The sequence below is a fragment of the Anabrus simplex genome, chromosome 2 (assembly GCF_040414725.1).
Source record: "Anabrus simplex isolate iqAnaSimp1 chromosome 2, ASM4041472v1, whole genome shotgun sequence".
Lineage (NCBI taxonomy): Eukaryota > Metazoa > Arthropoda > Insecta > Orthoptera > Tettigoniidae > Anabrus > Anabrus simplex.
In genome coordinates, this window is record NC_090266.1 from 268,644,836 (window position 1) to 268,664,268 (window position 19,433).

Below are 19,433 nucleotides of genomic sequence, written 5' to 3' on the forward strand. Positions count from 1 at the left end.
GTTACGGATTAACGTAAGAGAGTGGAACCATGAGGAACAGGAGGCTTATATTTGCTACACGATTCAGTGACGACTACATTTTAATGGGAGTAGTATTTCATCCTGTCCTCTTTAAGGACTAGCGTCTTTCTTTAAGTTTACAGGAGAAATACTTTGCTGTCAAGAAATGTTAATCTGAACAAGTTGGTATAGCTCGAACACAAATCACAGACAGCAGCAGTGCCGCATCCTCTTAGCGCCAAGAGTTATGGCCGTAGTTTCTCTAAAGTACTTCACAGACATGTTTCCCATGCCATACCAGAATGTGTACAAGAATTTAATACCTGCAAGGAAGTTGTGTGCCACTTCATCTGCTAGCGAACCTAAAGCAAGATACACCATTAGTGCATGTATTTTATGGACAATTCCTTTTAACATCAAACAATATCGTCGCAGCGGGAACGATACCGCGTATCTGATAATGCTCTTACTATCCTTGTGACTGGTCACGCCTCCCAGCCACATATGGATATACAGTCCATCAGAATAATTTTACCGGGCGAGTTGGCCGTGCGCGTAGAGGCGCGCGGCTGTGAGCTTGCATCCGGGAGATAGTAAGTTCGAATCCCACTATCGGCAGCCCTGAAAATGGTTTTCCGTGGTTTCCCATTTTCACACCAGGCAAATGCTGGGGCTGTACCTTAATTAAGGCCACGGCCGCTTCCTTCCAACTCCTAGGCCTTTCCTATCCCATCGTCGCCATAAGACCTATCTGTGTCGGTGCGACGTAACGCCCATAGCAAAAAAAAAAAAAGAATAATTTTAGCCGGGTTGAGTGGCTAACTTGGCGGTTTCGATGCTGGCTTAGTCCGGTGGTATTGGAAGGTGCTAAAATACGTCACCCTCGTGTCGGTAGATTTACTGGCACGTAAAAGAACTCCTGTGGCACAAGATTCCGGCACCCCGGCGTCTCCGAAAACCGTAAAGTAGTTGGTGGGGCATAAAATAAATAACATTATTATTATTATTATTATTATTATTATTATTATTATTATTATTATTATTATTATTATTATTATTATTATTATGTTCGTTGTGTTCATTTCCTACGCAAATGTATAAAGGAAAATGAACCTTACCGTACTGTGCTGTTTGCATGACGTATTCACGCACTCCCATAGTATAATGTATTCAAGGTTAATTCTCAGATACGCGGTATTTTTTCCACAGCGACGATGTCTTTTCTCATAAAGCATCATCAGTATCATCACGCTATCATTCAACACTTGTAATATTACACTTATAATATGGAAGCCCGAATTGCGCTCTATCCTGCTGTACAGGTTGATCAAGGTCTAATCAGAAGCTGCCTGCCTAGTCCAAATAGTAGAGGCGTTTCCGGTTCCTGTGCAAGAACAAAGGTTCGATTCCCTATCAGGAAGTCGAAGAAAAGGGTTTTTGCACTTCTGGAGAGGCGCATCGGCATGAAGTTAATTTTTTAAATTATTAACAAATACATCGCAATCGGGAAATATCCCGTTGGCAACGGTCACTTACAGTAGGGTGATAACTGATAATAAAGTAAAGTTAAAACATAATTACCCAACAACAGCACAAACAACTACAACAAGCAATTCCATGGAAAGAAAATATTACAAGAAATACTACTAGTTTAACATTCTAAATCCAGCATCACCATATACAAATTCACACATGGCTTATGTCCAGTGCTTAACACTACGGCTTACAATACAATGCACGCGATGACCTTTGTGATAGTGACCATTTCCCTATTATTCTTACTTTGCTGAAATCGAAATCCATCGAGGCTCCACACCGATGGATTCCTAAACGTGCGACGATGGGACAGGGAAGGCCTAGGAATGGGAAGGAAACGTCCGTGGCCTTAATTAAGGTACAGTCCCAGCATTTGCTTGGTGTGAAAATGTGAAACCACGGAAAACCATCTTCAGGGCTACCGACAGCGGGGTTTGAACCCACTATCTCCCAAATACTCGATACTGGCCGCACTTAAGCAACTGGAGCTATCGAGCTCGGTCAGCCCCGCTATAAAAGCAAAAGGCAAGTATGACTGATTTTTTTTTTGCTAGGGCCTTTACGTCGCACCGACACAGATAGGTCTTATGGCGACGATGGGATAGGAAAGGCCTAGGAGTTGGAAGGAAGCGGCCGTGGCCTTAATTAAGGTACAGCCCCAGCATTTGCCTGGTGTGAAAATAGGAAACCACGGAAAACCATCTTCAGGGCTGCCGATAGTGGGATTCGAACCTACTATCTCCCGGATGCAAACGACTGAAAATTCAAAAGTTCGTGAATACATATACAGTTTTTGCAGTCGGTAAAATTATATTATGTCTGTCTCTGTTGTGTGCGGTTAGTGTGATTAGCTGCCACCCCCGGAGGCCCGGGTTCGATTTCCGGCTCTGCCATGAAATTTTAAAAGTGGTACCAGGGCTGGGACGGTGTCCACTCAGGATCGGGAGGTCAACTGAGTAGAGGGGATTTCCATTTCCCGTTGTCTCCCACTTCTCCTCCAGGCAAATATCGGGATGGTACCTAACTTAGACCATGGACACTTCCTTTCCTGTCTCTTGTCCATACCTTCCAATTCTCACATCCCTCCACATGGCCCCTGTTCAACATAGCAGGTGAGGCGGCCTGGGTGAGGTACTGGTCCTCCTCTGCAGGTGTATCCCCGACCCAAATTCTCACGCCACAGGACACTGCCTTTGAGGAGGTAGAGGTGGGATTCCTCGCTGAGTCCGAGGGAAAACCAACTCTGGAGAGCAAACGGATTAAGAAAGAAAGAATATTATATTATGGTTTCCTTATGGAAACTTAACTTTTAGTTCCTCCTCTTATTATTATTATTATTATTATTATTATTATTATTATTATTATTATTATTATTATTATTATTATTATTATTATTATTGCCGGCCCCGTGGTGTAGGGGTAGCGTGCCTCCCTCTTACCCGGAGGCCCCGGGTTCGATTCCCGGCCAGGTCAGGGATTTTTACCTGGACCTGAGGGCTGGTTCGAGGTCCACTCAGCCTACGTGATTAGAATTGAGGAGCTATCTGACGGTGAGATGGCGGCCCCGGTCTAGAAAGCCAAGAATAACGGCCGAGAGGATTAATCGTGCTGACCACACGACACCTCGTAATCTGCAGGCCTTCGGGCTGAGCAGCGGTCGCTTGGTAGGCCAAGGCCCTTCAAGGGCTGTAGTGCCATGGGGTTTGGTTTGGTTTTATTATTATTATTATTATTATTATTATTATTATTATTATTATTATTAGATCTTTCGTACTGAGCTAATTGACTCATTCAAATATTTAAAACTTCGAAATTGTCATAAGTTGTTAATAATAACGTCAGTTTTTCTGTTATAATTAATTTGTAATGACTTTCATGATCGATGTCTCATTAATGAGCTGTACCTTTTCAAGTCATTGGGAAAGAGATATTCTACACGCCTAGATCTGATTGCCTTCCTCGACTGAAATAATTACCATATGTGCATATAGTTACGGACATGGTTCGAACGAATTCTTATTTGTTTAAGTTGGTGAGGAACTCAAATACTATATAGGATTAATGATTCATTGACTGTAATTTAAAACTTGTAACATTTTGAAGTGTATAGCAAGATATGACCCAAGAGCATAAGACAATCTATCCTCTTAGGTGATGTATTAAAAAAATCCGATAATTGTTACTAGTTCAAAGAAGTAGAATCCGAAAGTTTGGGAAATGCACGCACCGGTAAACCACAAGCAAGTAGTTAAAGTGATGGAGTCTTCTGTGCTTCCTGCTACCCATTACCCCATAATTAGAAAGCTCCTTTGTGAACAGCGACACAACTGTGTGCGCAATCGTGCTCTTTTATTGTAAGATGCATTTATGCTGCAAAGTAAGAAACATGAATTTTGCAGAGTAGCGTAGAAATATAACTTTTGTCGGTGTTTGACAGAACACCTTCGTACACTTTCACAATATTAACGGCAATATTAACGATGACGAGATCAAAGGTGTTCGAGAGACTTCGACATTTAAAGAGGGCCGAGAATCTCTGTTATGCACTATGGTTGACCTGTGATTGTATGGAAAGATGAAATTACTAATTGCTGGACGCAGAGTGTTCGCCAAAATATCCACAATCATTGAGCACACACATTCCTCATACTATTCGTGTATCGGTAACCACTTACAGCGTACTTTGACTGGGGATCTGAGCCGATAGCCTTCGAGACGTTTTGAGCTATCATCACTGGTGACGAAACTAGGTACTACTTGTTCGATATTCAGTCGAAACTTTCTTTTCTATTCGTAGGAAACTGTCCAATCGGAATTCAAGTATTGCTATTTGCTTTACGTCGCACCGACACAGATAGGTCTTATGGCGACGATGGGATAGGAAAGGCATAGGAATTGGAAGGAAGCGGCAGTGGCCTTAATTAAGGTGGCCTGGTGTGAAAATGGGAAACCACGGAAAACCATCTTCGGGGCTGCCGACAGTGGGGTTCGAACCCACTATCTCCCGGATGCGAGCTCACAGCTGCGCGCTCCTAACCGCACGGCCAACACGCCCGGTCACAATACTACACACGGACCAGGAAAGTGACTGTGAAGTTTGGGTCACATATCTATCAGATTGCATTTGGAAGATAGTGGGTTCGAACCCCACTGTCGCCAGTCCTGAAGGTGGTTTACCGTGGTTTCCCATTTTCACACCAAGCAAATGCTGGGGATGCACCTTGATTGAGGCCGCAGTCGCTTTCTTCCCACTCCTGGCCCTTTCCTATCCCATCGTCGCCATAAGGCCTATCTATGTCGATACGACGTAAAGCAAATTGTAAAAACAAAGAAAGAAAGAAAGAAAGAAAGAAAGAAAGAAAGATATCCATGAGTACTAAAGAGGGAGTGTGATTAGCGCAGTGGCTTAGCTGTTGGCTTCTTTCCTGGAAGACTGAGGTTCGAATCCCAGTCGATAACTGGAAGACATTTTCATTTGAAAAATTATGTTGCATCAGAAAGGGCAACCCGCCTTAAACACAAGCCAAAAATCAAAATGTGCCTAGGTGGCTCCAGAGACCCCATCATTACCTAATATATGCTGAAGGTAGTTTCTCCAGCTCCTTGATTGAATTGTCAGGTACTGGCTTTCGGTTCGGTGGGCATCGGGTTCGATTCCCGGCCAGGCAGGGGATTTTAAATTGTTAATTCCTCTGGCGCGGGGACTAGGTATTTTCATTCGTCTTAATACCCTCTACAGTCACAAACATCGGTTCACTCTACTAGCCACCATAGAAATATGCAATAGTGAATGCATCCCTCCACATAGTGTTGGGTACCAGGAAGGGCACTCACTCGTAAAACTAAGTCAAATCGCCATCAATTGCCGACTTCAAAAATTGACAAAAGTTCAGAAAGAAGCAGTAGTTCACGAACAGTAAAAACTATTACTTAACAACAAGAAGTTAAGAATATACTCATGGAGAAGGATAATCAGAATTCCCTTCTATATGCACAGTAATTAGTAACACTGCCATATGATACTCCTAGCACCCATTGCCAACTCTGTCACCTAACAATCAACAGAAAGCAAGCCAGAGCTATTTCTTCACTCCCGCCAAGCATGTCTTGTTCTTTCTTACGAATATCAGGCTATAATAACAAATATACACATCATAGCTGCACAGGTTATTATACATATTAAATACACGGAGCAGTTGACCGCAGTGTGCCAAGTCCCTTAGGCTATTTGAAGCGAAAAGTAGCTTAGTTTAATAGTTATTTGCAGCCCCTGAAATCAATGACTATTTTTAAATCTTGTTGGGTAAATAAGTCCTAGTACTCTGTCTCTGTAATTGACTCCATGTGCCATATCGCACACATGCATTTTCAGCCATAAATTGCAGAGTAACAGAGGATTTGCTGTAACTTGTATTTATCGGATGAACGGGCTACCTCACCTGACTGATGTGATTTGTGACGCTGACTGCTGTGTCTACATTCTTTTTCTCATTGATTCAGCCCATTCATCTCGTTATTTCGTGACACCCAACGCTCTACCTTATCCCCCTCCTCCTCCCTTAGGATCAACGTGACAGCAGAGCGTATGCACTACAAACAATGATGACAACAAAACATATATCACAAGAGGATACCACCGCAATACCTACACAGAGAAAAATAACACATACAGAATTGCTCATGTGTTATGAAGTGGAGTTCGTAATACGCAGACATTCAGGGTTTTAGAGAGCATTAGTGCAAGGTAAAGGAACTAGCTTATCCGTAACTTGTGTGAGAATAGTCCTTGAATATAGGAAAGGAGTTTATCAGAGAACTCGAAACGGCAAAAAGAAAGGTAGCAATGTTCATGCTTCTAGAGATTTCAATCCTCGAAGTAATGTTGCTTTTTTTTGCAGGTTGCTTTTTTACGTCCCACCGACACAGATAGGTTTATGGCGACGATGAGACAGGAAAGGGCTAAGAGTGGGAAGGAAGTGTCCGCGGCCTTAAGTAAGGTACAGCCCCAGCATTTGCTTGGTGTGAAAATTAGGAACCACGGAAAACCATCTTCAGGGCTGCCGACAGTGGGGTTCGTACTCACTATCTTCCGAATACTGTATACTGGCCGCACTTAAGTGACTACAGCTAACCAGCTCGGTCGAAGTAGTGTAAGACGTATGAGACACTGGGATGGGAAACGTTCAAGGATAGAACGCAAAATACGAGAGTACGTGCAGATCTGCGGTCTGTGGGATTATGCAATTTCCATAATCTAATACGTTCTTTCTTTCTGATTTTAAAGTTTCGTCCTGTCTAACCAACGTAAACGGAGTTGCAGTCACCGCACTGTGATTTAATTATATACACCACTTTTATTTTTCTTACAGAAAGTGTCCTTTCTTTTGATAACTTTGATAAATAAGAACTACATTTAAACGCTACAGAACAACCCTATCTTTTTAGCAGAGTTGCTAGTTATTCAGAAACTGGTAGAACTGTACACTCTATTTTTTTTAGTGATAAGCACACTGAAATTATATTTAATTTATTCTGTTTTCGTGTTACTAATTTGTCAATGAGGTTTCATCTTCCAGCCGTTTTTCACAACAATTTTTTTAATAACCGTAAGTTCATTATCAAAATCTGCCTTGTTTTGGGGAACAGAAAGGAGTCTATGGATCATGCTATGGAAAGTAGCTACCTTGTATTGGAAAAGGTGGCATTACAGTGACATTAAACTACAGTACGGTGACTGCAACTCCATTTACGTTGATCAGACAGGAATAAACTTTTAAATCAGGGGAAAAGAACATATTAGATCACGGAAATTACTTAAGCCCACAGAGTCGAAGTTCTCCAAACACCTCATATCAAACAACAATTTCTTCTATCCAGATTAATATCTCAAATTTTTCACATTGAAACCAAAGGCTCCATAATACATTTTATTATAAATTATGGAAATATAAAAGTGTGCCAAAATTAACCAAGATGTATGACGTAAAAACTACATCTAAAACCCACAATACTGCGTTTTATTTCGATATTTCTACACATTTCTTCCAAGAACACACTATGATTAATGAATTGTACAGTTCCTCGCTTTAAGTTATTTCCGTTTACTGATTCTCATTTGTCTGTAACTTGTGTTGACGCCTAACGTTCACACCACAGAAGATTTGTCCAACGGTTTTTTTAATAAATTTCTTAATTTATGTTTAATATGTATATCCATCTTAGCTCGTAAAAATAATCTATAGTCTGTATTTATGTAATAAATCTTAGCATGTTATTCCTGCTGATTTATAGGCTGAAGATGACTTTGAATAAAGCTGAAGCTCGAGTCCTTAAAATGGAGTTATTAGTAGTAAAAACTACATATAAAATCCACGATACTGCGTTTTATTTCGGTATTTCTACACATTTCTACTGGTAATAAATACTGGAGTAAAATTCCAAACATCGGACTGCCCATATGAGCGATAGTTTTATCTGACCAGTTTTCTCAGATAACATGCGTCGATAAGTGCTGTATGTACTGGAGTATGTGTAACACTAGGATCGGAATGGTCGTGGCCTATATGCAGTAATAGGTACCATCCTGACACTCACCGGGAATTAAAGTGAGACTCCACTGAAAACTACTTATAGGGCGGTTGAGAGTGGAATATTAACTCTTTTCTATGCTCACTTTCATTATCCGGGACTGAATCTACTTCGTTCCAATATAAACCAGTTTTAAATACGTGCCAGAGTTTCCAATCAAAGCCGGCCCCGTTGGACGAGAAGTTGCAATAGTAACCGCTATAATGCGACGGTGAACCAATAATGTTATATGTAATCTACGCACTATTATTTGTATCACTTTATCTAATTAGTACTGCGAGAATAGCTTATGGGCCTACATTTTGACAATATAACACAGTATATGTGACTTCTGTTTACGTCGGTGCAGTCGCTGGAAATGATTAGTTTACCTTGCTGATGGTTTGTCACATTAACTCCGATAGCTTTTCGGCGACGGTGGTATAGGAAAGAGCAATAACAGGGAAGGAAACCACTACAGCTTTAATTAAGATATAGCCAGAGCATTCATCTGGTGTGAAAACCAGAAACCACGAAAAACCCTCTTCAGAACTGCCGGCAGGGTTCGAATACGTTATTTCCCGAGAGTTTTGCAGCTACGTACCCTATACCACGCAGCCAGCTCCCTCAGTCACTGGTTATGAAATACCTGAACACAGTTCAGATGAGACCCAAATCTGCACATAGTGTTCGTGAAGTTAGATTTTCTTCGGCAGCAGAATACTTTCACGTTGAAATCAATTTCTGTAGTACTACAGCAGTGTAACGACGAAATTTCGAGAGTCCCTCAGAACGGTTAGAGTGTTCGTTATGATGCAGCTGAAAGCATTTATCACAAACACGCCCAAAAGTTATGATCATATCGGTAAACAACGTTCCTTCTGACTTATGGGTGATATGTGTGGTCAAACTAATCCACTACTTCTATCCTTTATCTGTAGAGCTTGAACACTGTTTTCTGCGGCACAAGCACTTCGTATTTTTCCCCTGGACCACCTTAATGCGGCATCTACTCGTATTTGCACCAGTCCTTAGTTCGTACAAGTAGCGACAACGCCGAGCAACAATTATTTACTGCAACATACGAAGTCGCGTGGTTCCCTTGCCTCCATCTTCTCTTTCTTCTGCAGAAGGCACATTTCTGACCGACACTCTTCTTGCGTCCCTGTTACGCATACACGATTTGTTAAACGGTCATAAAAGAAAGTAGGACTAGCAAGGTCTAAGGTATTTCATTTTCATACAACCGCTTTCTTCTTCTCCTCCATTTTCTTGGTTCGCTTTTATTTCACCTGTAAATCTTGTTTTGACTTTCACTGGACCGAACATTTGTTATTGTATCTTCCGTTGAAGCGTTCTGCACCTCACGTTTACTTATAGAAAGTTTCTTCCACAGTGTCACGTCTAGGCCAATTAGGAAACGCAACGTCACGGAATGATCATAGTTGGTTAGACTGAGATAAGGGCCACGTGGCTCAATGGGTCAATTCATTGATGATCAAGAGAACACCTTGTGATGGTATCAAAATAATTAATCGCAGGTGGTAATGCGGTGCATCAGTTATTCAACTCGCGTGGAACCCATATACCGCATAGATTTAGGTTACTAAGCTTATTTAAATGCCTGGCTGCAGTATACGTGATATGTTCAGTGCCAGCACCACCATCCCCTGCGTTGTCATCCATCGACTGCTTGCCATTAACTCCTTTATTCTTTCCACATCTGCCATGGCAGGCCGACCCGTACGTTGTTGGTCTTTTAAGGAGAAATTCCACGATGGAAATCATGAAAACCGCTTTTAACACGCCCGATTCGTCACTACATCATCTCCTTACAGTGTACAAATTTTCATTCTGCCAATTTTCTAGAAATACTTAAATTCACAATTTCTCCAAAAGTGTGGGGTTTTTTGGTTGGTGTACTGTTTCGCGTTAAGCCGTGCTCATTGTCTGATCTGTCACTATCTGGAAGCAATCACTTCACTTCCGTCATCAGGAGGTTCGATATGTGACAACTACTCCCAAAAGTTTTCTTTGTCCTCCAACACACCCAGTATTTCACCCAACATCAAACTGAAACTATGTTACAGACATAGTGCCCAATTTTTTTCGAACAGCTACATTTACGAGACTCTATCGCTTCAAAACTACACAGTAAATATACTATCGTTCAGTAAAACCAGAACACCGAACAGTAGTTGCGTTTGTTTTGGCAAGTTGTGTACCTTGCATAATACTGAAAGTATGATTGGCACTGCAGTGCAGTTTGTCCATGCGCACAACAACTAAGCTAATTAGGAAGCTCAACTTTACGAAAGTGTCACAGCTGGTCAGTCTGAGATAAGGGCTACATGGCTCCGTGGGTAAATCATTTCGTGATCAAGGGCACATTAGCGAATTCAGCAGAAATTAGGCCTGCATTATTGGCAGGAGAGTGTGCAACGCGCCATCGTCAATTCGCTACCACGAAGAGTTCAGAAATTCATTGACGCACAAGGTGGTCGCGGTCTTAATTAATTTAGTGAAAAAGAAAGCATAGAGGAAACTGAACTTTTTATAATTTCATTGGAGACCGAACCCTTTTCCTGTAGGTGTAAGTCTCAGTTTCCGTTCTGAGTAATGTATATTTATATTCTCACTTACTTGGAAGTGTTGTAGATTCATTTCCTTTCTTCATTACCATTTAACCGCTAGTAACGGCTGCCAACACTGCGGCCCACTGCAAAGGTACTTCAGCGTTGTTGCTGAACACCTGACGTAGCAAAACATGACACAGAAGGTCATCCACAATATAGAAAGGACAAACAGAGACAATATAATAATACGCCATCGTAAAAAAACTTTATTTCGCACAGTATGTTCCATTATACACTGACTGACAGAGCAAATGCAACACCAAGAAGGAGTGGTCAGAACTTTATGCCAATTGCAGGGTAGACTGACGTCACTGAGGTATGCTCATGATGTGAAATGCGCCGCTGTGCTGCGCACGTAGCGAACGATAAATGGGACACGGCGTTGGCGAATGGCCCACTTCGTACCGTGATTTCTCAGCCGACAGTCATTGTAGAACGTGTTGTCGTGTGCCACAGGACACGTGTATAGCTAAGAATGCTAGGCCGCCGTCAACGGAGGCATTTCCAGCAGACAGACGACTTTACGAGGGGTATGGTGATCTGGCTGAGAAGGGCAGGTTGGTCGCTTCGTCAAATCGCAGCCGATACCCATAGGGATGTGTCCACGGTGCAGCGCCTGTGGCGAAGATGGTTGGCGCAGGGACATGTGGCACGTGCGAGGGGTCCAGGCGCAGCCCGAGTGACGTCAGCACGCGAGGATCGGCGCATCCGCCGCCAAGCGGTGGCAGCCCCGCATGCCGCACGCCACGTCAACCGCCATTCTTCAGCATGTGCAAGACACCCTGGCTGTTCCAATATCGACCAGAACAATTTCCCGTCGATTGGTTGAAGGAGGCCTGCACTCCCGGCGTCCGCTCAGAAGACTACCATTGACTCCACAGCATAGACGTGCACGCCTGGCATGGTGCCGGGCTAGAGCGACTTGGATGAGGGAATGGCGGAACGTCGTGTTCTCCGATGAGTCACGCTTCTGTTCTGTCAGTGATAGTCACCGCAGACGAGTGTGGCGTCGGCGTGGAGAAAGGTCAAATGCGGCAGTAACTGTGGAGCGCCCTACCGCTAGACAACGCGGCATCATGGTTTGGGGCGCTATTGCGTATGATTCCACGTCACCTCTAGTGCGTATTCAAGGCACGTTAAATGCCCACCGCTACGTGCAGCATGTGCTGCGGTCGGTGGCACTCCTGTACCTTCAGGGGCTGCCCAATGCTCTGTTTCAGCAGGATAATGCCCGCCTACACACTGCTCGCATCTCCCAACAGGCTCTACGAGGTGTACAGATGCTTCCGTGGCCAGCGTACTCTCCGGATCTCTCACCAATCGAACACGTGTGGGATCTCATTGGACGCCGTTTGCAAACTCTGCCCCAGCCTCGTACGGACGACCAACTGTGGCAAATGGTTGACAGAGAATCGAGAACCATCCCTCAGGACACCATCCGCACTCTTATTGACTCTGTACCTCGACGTGTTTCTGCGTGCATCGCCGCTCGCGGTGGTCCTACATCCTACTGAGTCGATGCCGTGCGCATTGTGTAACCTGCATATCGGTTTGAAATAAACATCAATTATTCGTCCGTGCCGTCTCTGTTTTTTCCCCAACTTTCATCCCTTTCGAACCACTCCTTCTTGGTGTTGCATTTGCTCTGTCAGTCAGTGTATGAAGAACATCTTGCCATTTTTCTGGAAGATTTTAAATCAATTTCTCAAAATCGTGGGGCTTTTCTGGTTGATGAACTATTCCACGCTGAGCCTGCTGTCCTTCAAGAAAGTGAGGTGTTTGCCATTAAAGAAATTCTGCAGGGATTTGAATAGGTAGTAGTCGGATGGGCAATAGCCTAAGAATAGGGCGGATGATGTAACACATACCAGTCGAAATCTCGCAACGTTTGGTGGGTCGCCACTGACGTACTATCTGGTCTGGCGTTGCTGTGATAGAAGACGATTCCTTCGGTGCTTACCAGTTTAGGTCTTTTATCTTGAATGGTGACTTCCTCCTCCAGCTGTGAACAGCATTTTTCGAAACTGATGGTCTCGCCAATGGAAAGAAATTCAAACAGCAGAATTATTTTCCAGTCCCACCAAATTATGACCCGGTTTCGGAAGTGGTAGAAGTGCCTCACATTACTTGCACTATGATTTACCCTTTTGGATATTGTCATACTCTACCCGATTCTCATCGCCTTTTACCAGCCGTTTCAGAAAATCATCCCTGCGGTACCTTACCAGTAATGAATCGCAGATGGAAATGCGCTGCGCCAAATTTTTGACACTCAATTCCCGTGAAACACGTTTCGCACAGATTTAGGTGGCCAAGCTTTTTTAAACGTCTGGCTACACTAGCATGAGATATGTTTAGCGCCGGTGCCAACTCCTACGTTGTCATCGATCGATTGTCTGCCATTAAATCCTTTATTCTTTCCACGTCTCTCACGACAGACCGTCCTGTATATGATTTGTCTTTTAGGGGGAAATTCTCCTATGTAAATCGCGAAAACCACTTTTGACATCCCCGACTAGTCACTGCATCATCTCCTTACGGTAATAAAACAACGTAAGATACCGAAAATATTCCTTTCTAACGTCCATTCTCGTACACACGAAAGATGAGTCCACTCTGATACGGTCAAGGCCAGTCACAAGTAGTGATGGGCAGTCTGATAGGGGTTTCGAGATTTCTTGAGATTTCTCGAGACTAACGCAAGCATCTCTTTCTCGCGAGAAATGTCGAGAGGACTGAAGAGTGTTGTTCCCGCATTTTGCGGTGAGCAGCGTTTCGTAGGGCTATAGGTAGGTGGAGCTGAATGTTGTTTGTGCGGATTATGTGAGTAGCCAACAACGGGCCTTCTCGCTTTAGCAAATACGTGTCGGCATTCATAATTAGAAAGGATACGCATTCTGGCTGCAGTGATATGTAGGCTACACAAATGAGTAGGCTAAGTACCGAAATGGACGGCCACTGTAGGTGCACGTCGGTATCAGACCCCACATTCAATATCCATTTGACCAGTGCTTGTGTTCTCTAACATTATAGTGACAAAGGAAACAAATCCTAACAATGTTATATAGTATTCGCGTCATAATTATGTACTTCGGCATATGACTGTGCAATGTGTAATTATGTGTAATTTTATGCAGCGTAAGTCATGGACTTGGGAGTATTTTGAAGAGATGCCACATAGCAAATTCCGCGGTCGTACCGCCCACCCAGCTCGCTCAGTCCTGTATGGTTTGATGTCACGTCAGGATAATAATGTTGTCTCCCAGATGCCGTCGCATATTCTTGTTTTTCTTTACGTGTTACCTACGACAATATGAAAGGTGTTAAATCATACAATTTATCATAGTATATTTACGAGCACAGTCGAGCGAATGACTACTGTAGTTATCAGAAGGAGGTGAAGGAAAATTGGACGTCAACAGCTCATGCGTCTTACGAAGCGCGTCTTCTGGCCGACTACAGTAGTTCTTGATTTAATCGAACACGACAGCCTACGGCTGCCAAATAAAGCATTTTAGAAGACATTTTACTTTCTCGATAAGTACTTGTCCGACATTCAAGATGAAAACAGCGCTGAATGTTTAATAACCATAAGTTTAAGCCTAGGTGTAGGAAATAGGGTAGTTCTATTTAAAAAACAAATGTATTAACGTTATCTTAGTAGATATTGATAACCTGAAAAAGTACTGCATGTTCAACTACCATACCATAAACGAAAGTGAAAACAGAATATCAATATCTTAAACGACTCACGAATTATTTGGGGTGGTCGTCTTAGCTTAATAACCCTGCATAATTTGTTGGTAACCGTAGATAGGATGTACACCTCCCTGGATGCCTCGTTGTTGTCGACCGCGTAGCGTCTTGTGATGCAAAACGGGCCGGGGGTGTTCTTTGAGAACACTCCCCTTCCATGAAGGTATGTGTTTTTAAGTGCCGGATCACCACAGAAGTATTTCAGCGGACGTATTAGCTCTTTTGAACGAACAACACAGGCAACTTAGCTTGCCGCTGTCAAGGAGAGGCTAGAAAACAGAGATAGCGCGACAATTTGAGAGCGGTTTGCAGGAATCTCTAACTAAAAGCATAGGTGACCCTGAAGCCAATCCTGTATTTGCCACCGCGACCATTCTTGACCCTCGGTTCAAAACGTTGCCATTCACGTATGTACGCCATGTGGAGTATTTGAGGACAGAACGTATGGCTCTACTAACCGATACATCGGGTCGTGTATCACATATTTCAGCCAGTGAGCATCGTACGATGCCGTAGCAGCAGCAAAACACAGAAGACATAACGCTGCAGGCGATGCTGCTGAGGAGATACAACGTAACCTTCGTGAAGCTTATGTTCAGCGTACAGAAAACCCTCTAGAATACTGACACTGCAATGAGAGTCGATATTCCACATTGTACGTTTTAGCCAGGAAATACCTCTCCATACCGGCTGTATCAGTTCTGAAGGAAGATATATTTTCCAAGACTGATTTCCTTATTAACAAACATAGAAATACGTTGCAGGGGAAGCTGTTAGGCAAACGTATATTGTTAATAACAATTAAGCGGCTGACATGGTCTAGTCAATTTGCTTCGTGATTAATGGCCCCCAATTATTATTATTATTATTATTATTATTATTATTATTATTATTATTATTATTATTATTATTATTATGTATTAATTCCAGAGAGCAGTTTGCTCGCACGAAAATATTTTAAATGTGTGAAGCATATATGGTGTTATTTCATAATAAGTTAAATTAATGAGAGAGTTACTTCTATTAACAAGGTATATTGTACAGTACATCTCGATGACCGAGAACGAAAGGGTTACAATTCAAAATCTATGATTTTTCAGGAGAAAATTTAAAGGTTTAGCAGTTTACATCATTCCCACTCAAAACTACACTTGTTACACAATTATTATAACCTGGAAAAGAGTTACAGCTCAAAATGACTCTTTTGGATTAAGCAAAGCGGCGAATGTCAGAACATTGAAAACCGTTATAAGTGTTTCCCGGTATAAATACATTATATTTTTGTTGTAACATTTTGAGATGTTTAGAGATCGAAATAAGCAATACATTGATGGTAACATCTCAAAAAAAATCCTTCGTTCTCATCCATTGATGTGTATTATTGTTCCATTCTAACATAAAGAATATTGGTATATGGTTTCGTGTGTGAGACTTTTACCTGCTAACATCTTTTATCACATCATTATTAGTGTTATTGATTCCTTCATTGTCTATCTTTCATCGTACGATTCATGACATATGTTTATGTCTTGTTTGTAGTCAAATTTACTGTTTTTGATACGGTCCAATAACCAGGCCGAGTAACCTAATAAATAATGCTTTCGTACACAATATTCCACAAGATAAGACAAGTTGGCCGTAATAATGTTATTCGAGTTTACCGTGTAAATCAGTTATTTATGTCTTAAAACTCTTGGATTATTGGCGTCGTACTAATAACTAATTACGTCATGACTAGAGGCCGGGCACGGTGGTACAGCATTAACGATATTCGTGATTTGTTTGTGTTTTATAACCGAGCGTGGTACAGTACAGCACTTAGTTTTGGCCTCAGTTCGGTTCGTTGAGGCCGTAAAATAATATCGTCATAGCCAAACAACATCGCTGTAATTACGAAAATATGGCCGCTCTCGAATGTTTGTTAGCTTTTTGAACTGAAACATTTACACGATTACACGGTATAGAATTTGTTTGGATTTGATGCTTTAGTTTATGTAATATATCAAGGTGCCGGTACTGTATATTACACATTTTGTAATATTTAGTCATTAGTTCTAAACATTGTTCATGGTTATATAAGATGAATAAAGATTCACAACTCAGGCAGCAGGCTTTTGAAAAAAATTATTGACATACACGTTTCAATATGAGAACGTTATTTCGCGCAATAACCGCTGATGATATAGGCCTACTATCAAGCTTATGCTACTAGTTACTGAGACGTCGCACAGATCGCGGCACAGGCGAATCGATCTCGAGAATCTCGCGAGAGTTTCAAGATCTGTCACGTCAGTCTCGAGAGTCTGGAGCGAGAGCATTGCCCATTACTAGACATAAGCACGAACTGATGTATCCCCCTTGACCTTATGGTACAGGAGTGTTTCGGCAATGCACATTATGTAGCTGTACAGGGGGTATAGCGTCGGCAGGCGTTTCGCGGTGGAACTTTCGATGCCAGCGAACGAATTTTTGAGTCCAACTATTATGTGCAGGAGGCCCAAATACTCCACCAACATAGTATTGGATGGATTGAACGCCTATTAGGCAACCTTTTAATCAATATTTGTAAATTAGTGCACTTGAGGATGATATTAATCTGATATCTGATGCTGTTTCAGGAGCTGTACACATGGGACAAGGGTAATCAACTGACTTACCCCATCCGCTACCACGAGATTGGCTACAACACCACCAGTCGTGAGCGAAATGAACCTGAAGCCAGTGCCCAGGTGGAGACGGGCTATGACGTGTCTCCAAGACTGTGAGAGGCCTGACCTCGGACCACATTCCTGTACTCTAGTGTTTATACTGGCAGACTTTTCTACATGTACTAGTAACTATTATATCGAAGTCATAGCTCCTTCTCTACTGTAGAGTTAGTACACAGAGATATTTATTTCGGTTAAATCAAAACGGACTGCTTGGATCAGAGATGCATGACGTTCACTTTTTTAAATGAAAGATTTTTATTCAAAGCATCGAACTTCTGTCTGATTCTTATTTTCTTATTTATAATGTTGAATTAAGAATAATTTTTTAATTCAAGAGCTCCAGTATAAACGACATCGAAATTGAAACCCCAGTTTGCGATTTGTGTGTGATCAGTAGAGACTGTTAACTACATAGCATAGGAATGTAAGTCGAAGTTTGCAAACATACCCTTCATTATTTTAAGAGAATGAGGACAAGCCATTTTGCTTGGACGTGCAGTGTTCTTCCCCTTTCCGGTGGTCACCAAACTTTTAGGCGATAACCATTGAGCAGAACTGAATTTTACATTGTCTGATGATAGACAGTAAACAAATCTTTTTGTATATTTCGTAACTTCATCAGAATTATTATGTGGAAATCAACTGCCCTTCATAGTTCACAACTTCCCTTTCAGGTTTTCAAAAATTAAGAACCTAGTTAGGTACCTGATTACTTTATTTCCCTTCGATTAACGCAAAACGATGTTCAGATATTTCTTCTTAGAATACGCTGCCAAGTATGACAACTCTAGTTTTAACTCAACTGAGTGTCTATATGAACAATATGTAATAATTTTGTTCGTAAAATGTATCGTTTCAGTACTTATGTACTTTAAATATACTATAAATTAAGTTATTCATTCTTACACACATTTCTTAAAAAGGACTTAGAGTCACTTTCTTATTTAATGACAATCATGTTCTTAACTATATTCTTTTATATTGAACTAGCAAGATACCCGTGCTTCGCTACGGTATTATACTGAAATTTAGAATTGAATGCTTATTTTTTAATATATAATCCGCCGAAATTCGCAATCTGACTCGTTTTCTGAGAGAACCCGCCAAAATTCGCGATCTGATTTGTTTTTTAATAGATTACGGCAAGTTTCCTCCCATTTTCAATCTTTCTTTCCACCAATCGATTTCGTACTTTCCGGGCTAGGTCCAGGTATTCCACCCGGACAGTTGGGTCCCTAAATATCTGCCATCTTTTCCTATAAGCATTTTTAATATGGATCAAATCCTTCAGGAGATCCAGCGTGGTGTCGCCTTGGGTGCCTTGGCGATACTGAACCCGCGGTCGGACTGCATTCTTAGTCATTACCCGTCCAGGAACCGTTTCCAGCGCGGTCCGCACATTTGACGACGATCCAGAACATTATTATTATTATTATTATTATTATTATTATTATTATTATTATTATTATTATTATTATTATTATTATTATTATTATTATTATTATTATTATTATTATTATTATTATAGATGTTCTGGACCCCACAGCAATATGCAAGACCGCTACTTGGCGTAAATTACATGTGCTGCCATTGTCATTGTTGAGAATGTGACCAGCACCATTGTTGCGCGTAGGCAAGTGTGCGGGATTTCTGGCGATACGAATGACATACTTCCATGCATTAATGACCTTATTATAGAGGTGAACAATTGGACGGCCAATCTCATTCCTACGATTTATTTCAAATGTGTTTAAATTTTTATTTATATGCCAGGAGAATCTACTGTAATCTAAGAACGTTCTCCAAAGGAAAAGATGGCTCTTGAAAACGAACCCAAGAAAGATTAAAAATGATCGGTTATGATCAGAATAAGTACATCGAAAATCTACAGCCTGTTTCCAGTCATTCGACAGGGTCAGGATTGGAATGAATAAAGCCCCCATCTAGCGGCGACAATAGGAATTGTGCCGGTTGCCGAAATCTGGCGCACTCCTCTAGGGCAATGATTAATGAATAAACAAATGAAATGAAATTATATTGGACAGTATTGCTGGAATGAATGATGAGAGGGAAAACCGGAGTATCCGGAGAAATACCTGTCCCGCCTCCGTTTTGTCCAGCACGAATGTTACATGGAGAGACCGGGATTTGAACTACGGAATCCAGCTGTGAGAGGCCGGGGCGCTGCCGCCTGAGCAAAGGAGGCTCCTTATAAATACATTATGAA

At 41.8% G+C, this 19,433-nt stretch overlaps 1 protein-coding gene across 1 annotated transcript in view; it reads left to right on the top strand.

Moving 5' to 3' along the window:
* The window catches only part of LOC136863509 (uncharacterized), a 931,909-nt gene extending 913,291 nt beyond the window's left edge, over positions 1-18,618 (top strand). The window contains exon 14 of the mRNA XM_068225974.1: positions 17,114-18,618. Coding sequence (XP_068082075.1) covers positions 17,114-17,260 — 147 coding nt within the window. The 3' untranslated portion in view covers positions 17,261-18,618. The remainder of the gene's footprint in view (positions 1-17,113) is intronic.
* The last annotated feature ends 815 nt before the right edge of the window (positions 18,619-19,433 follow it).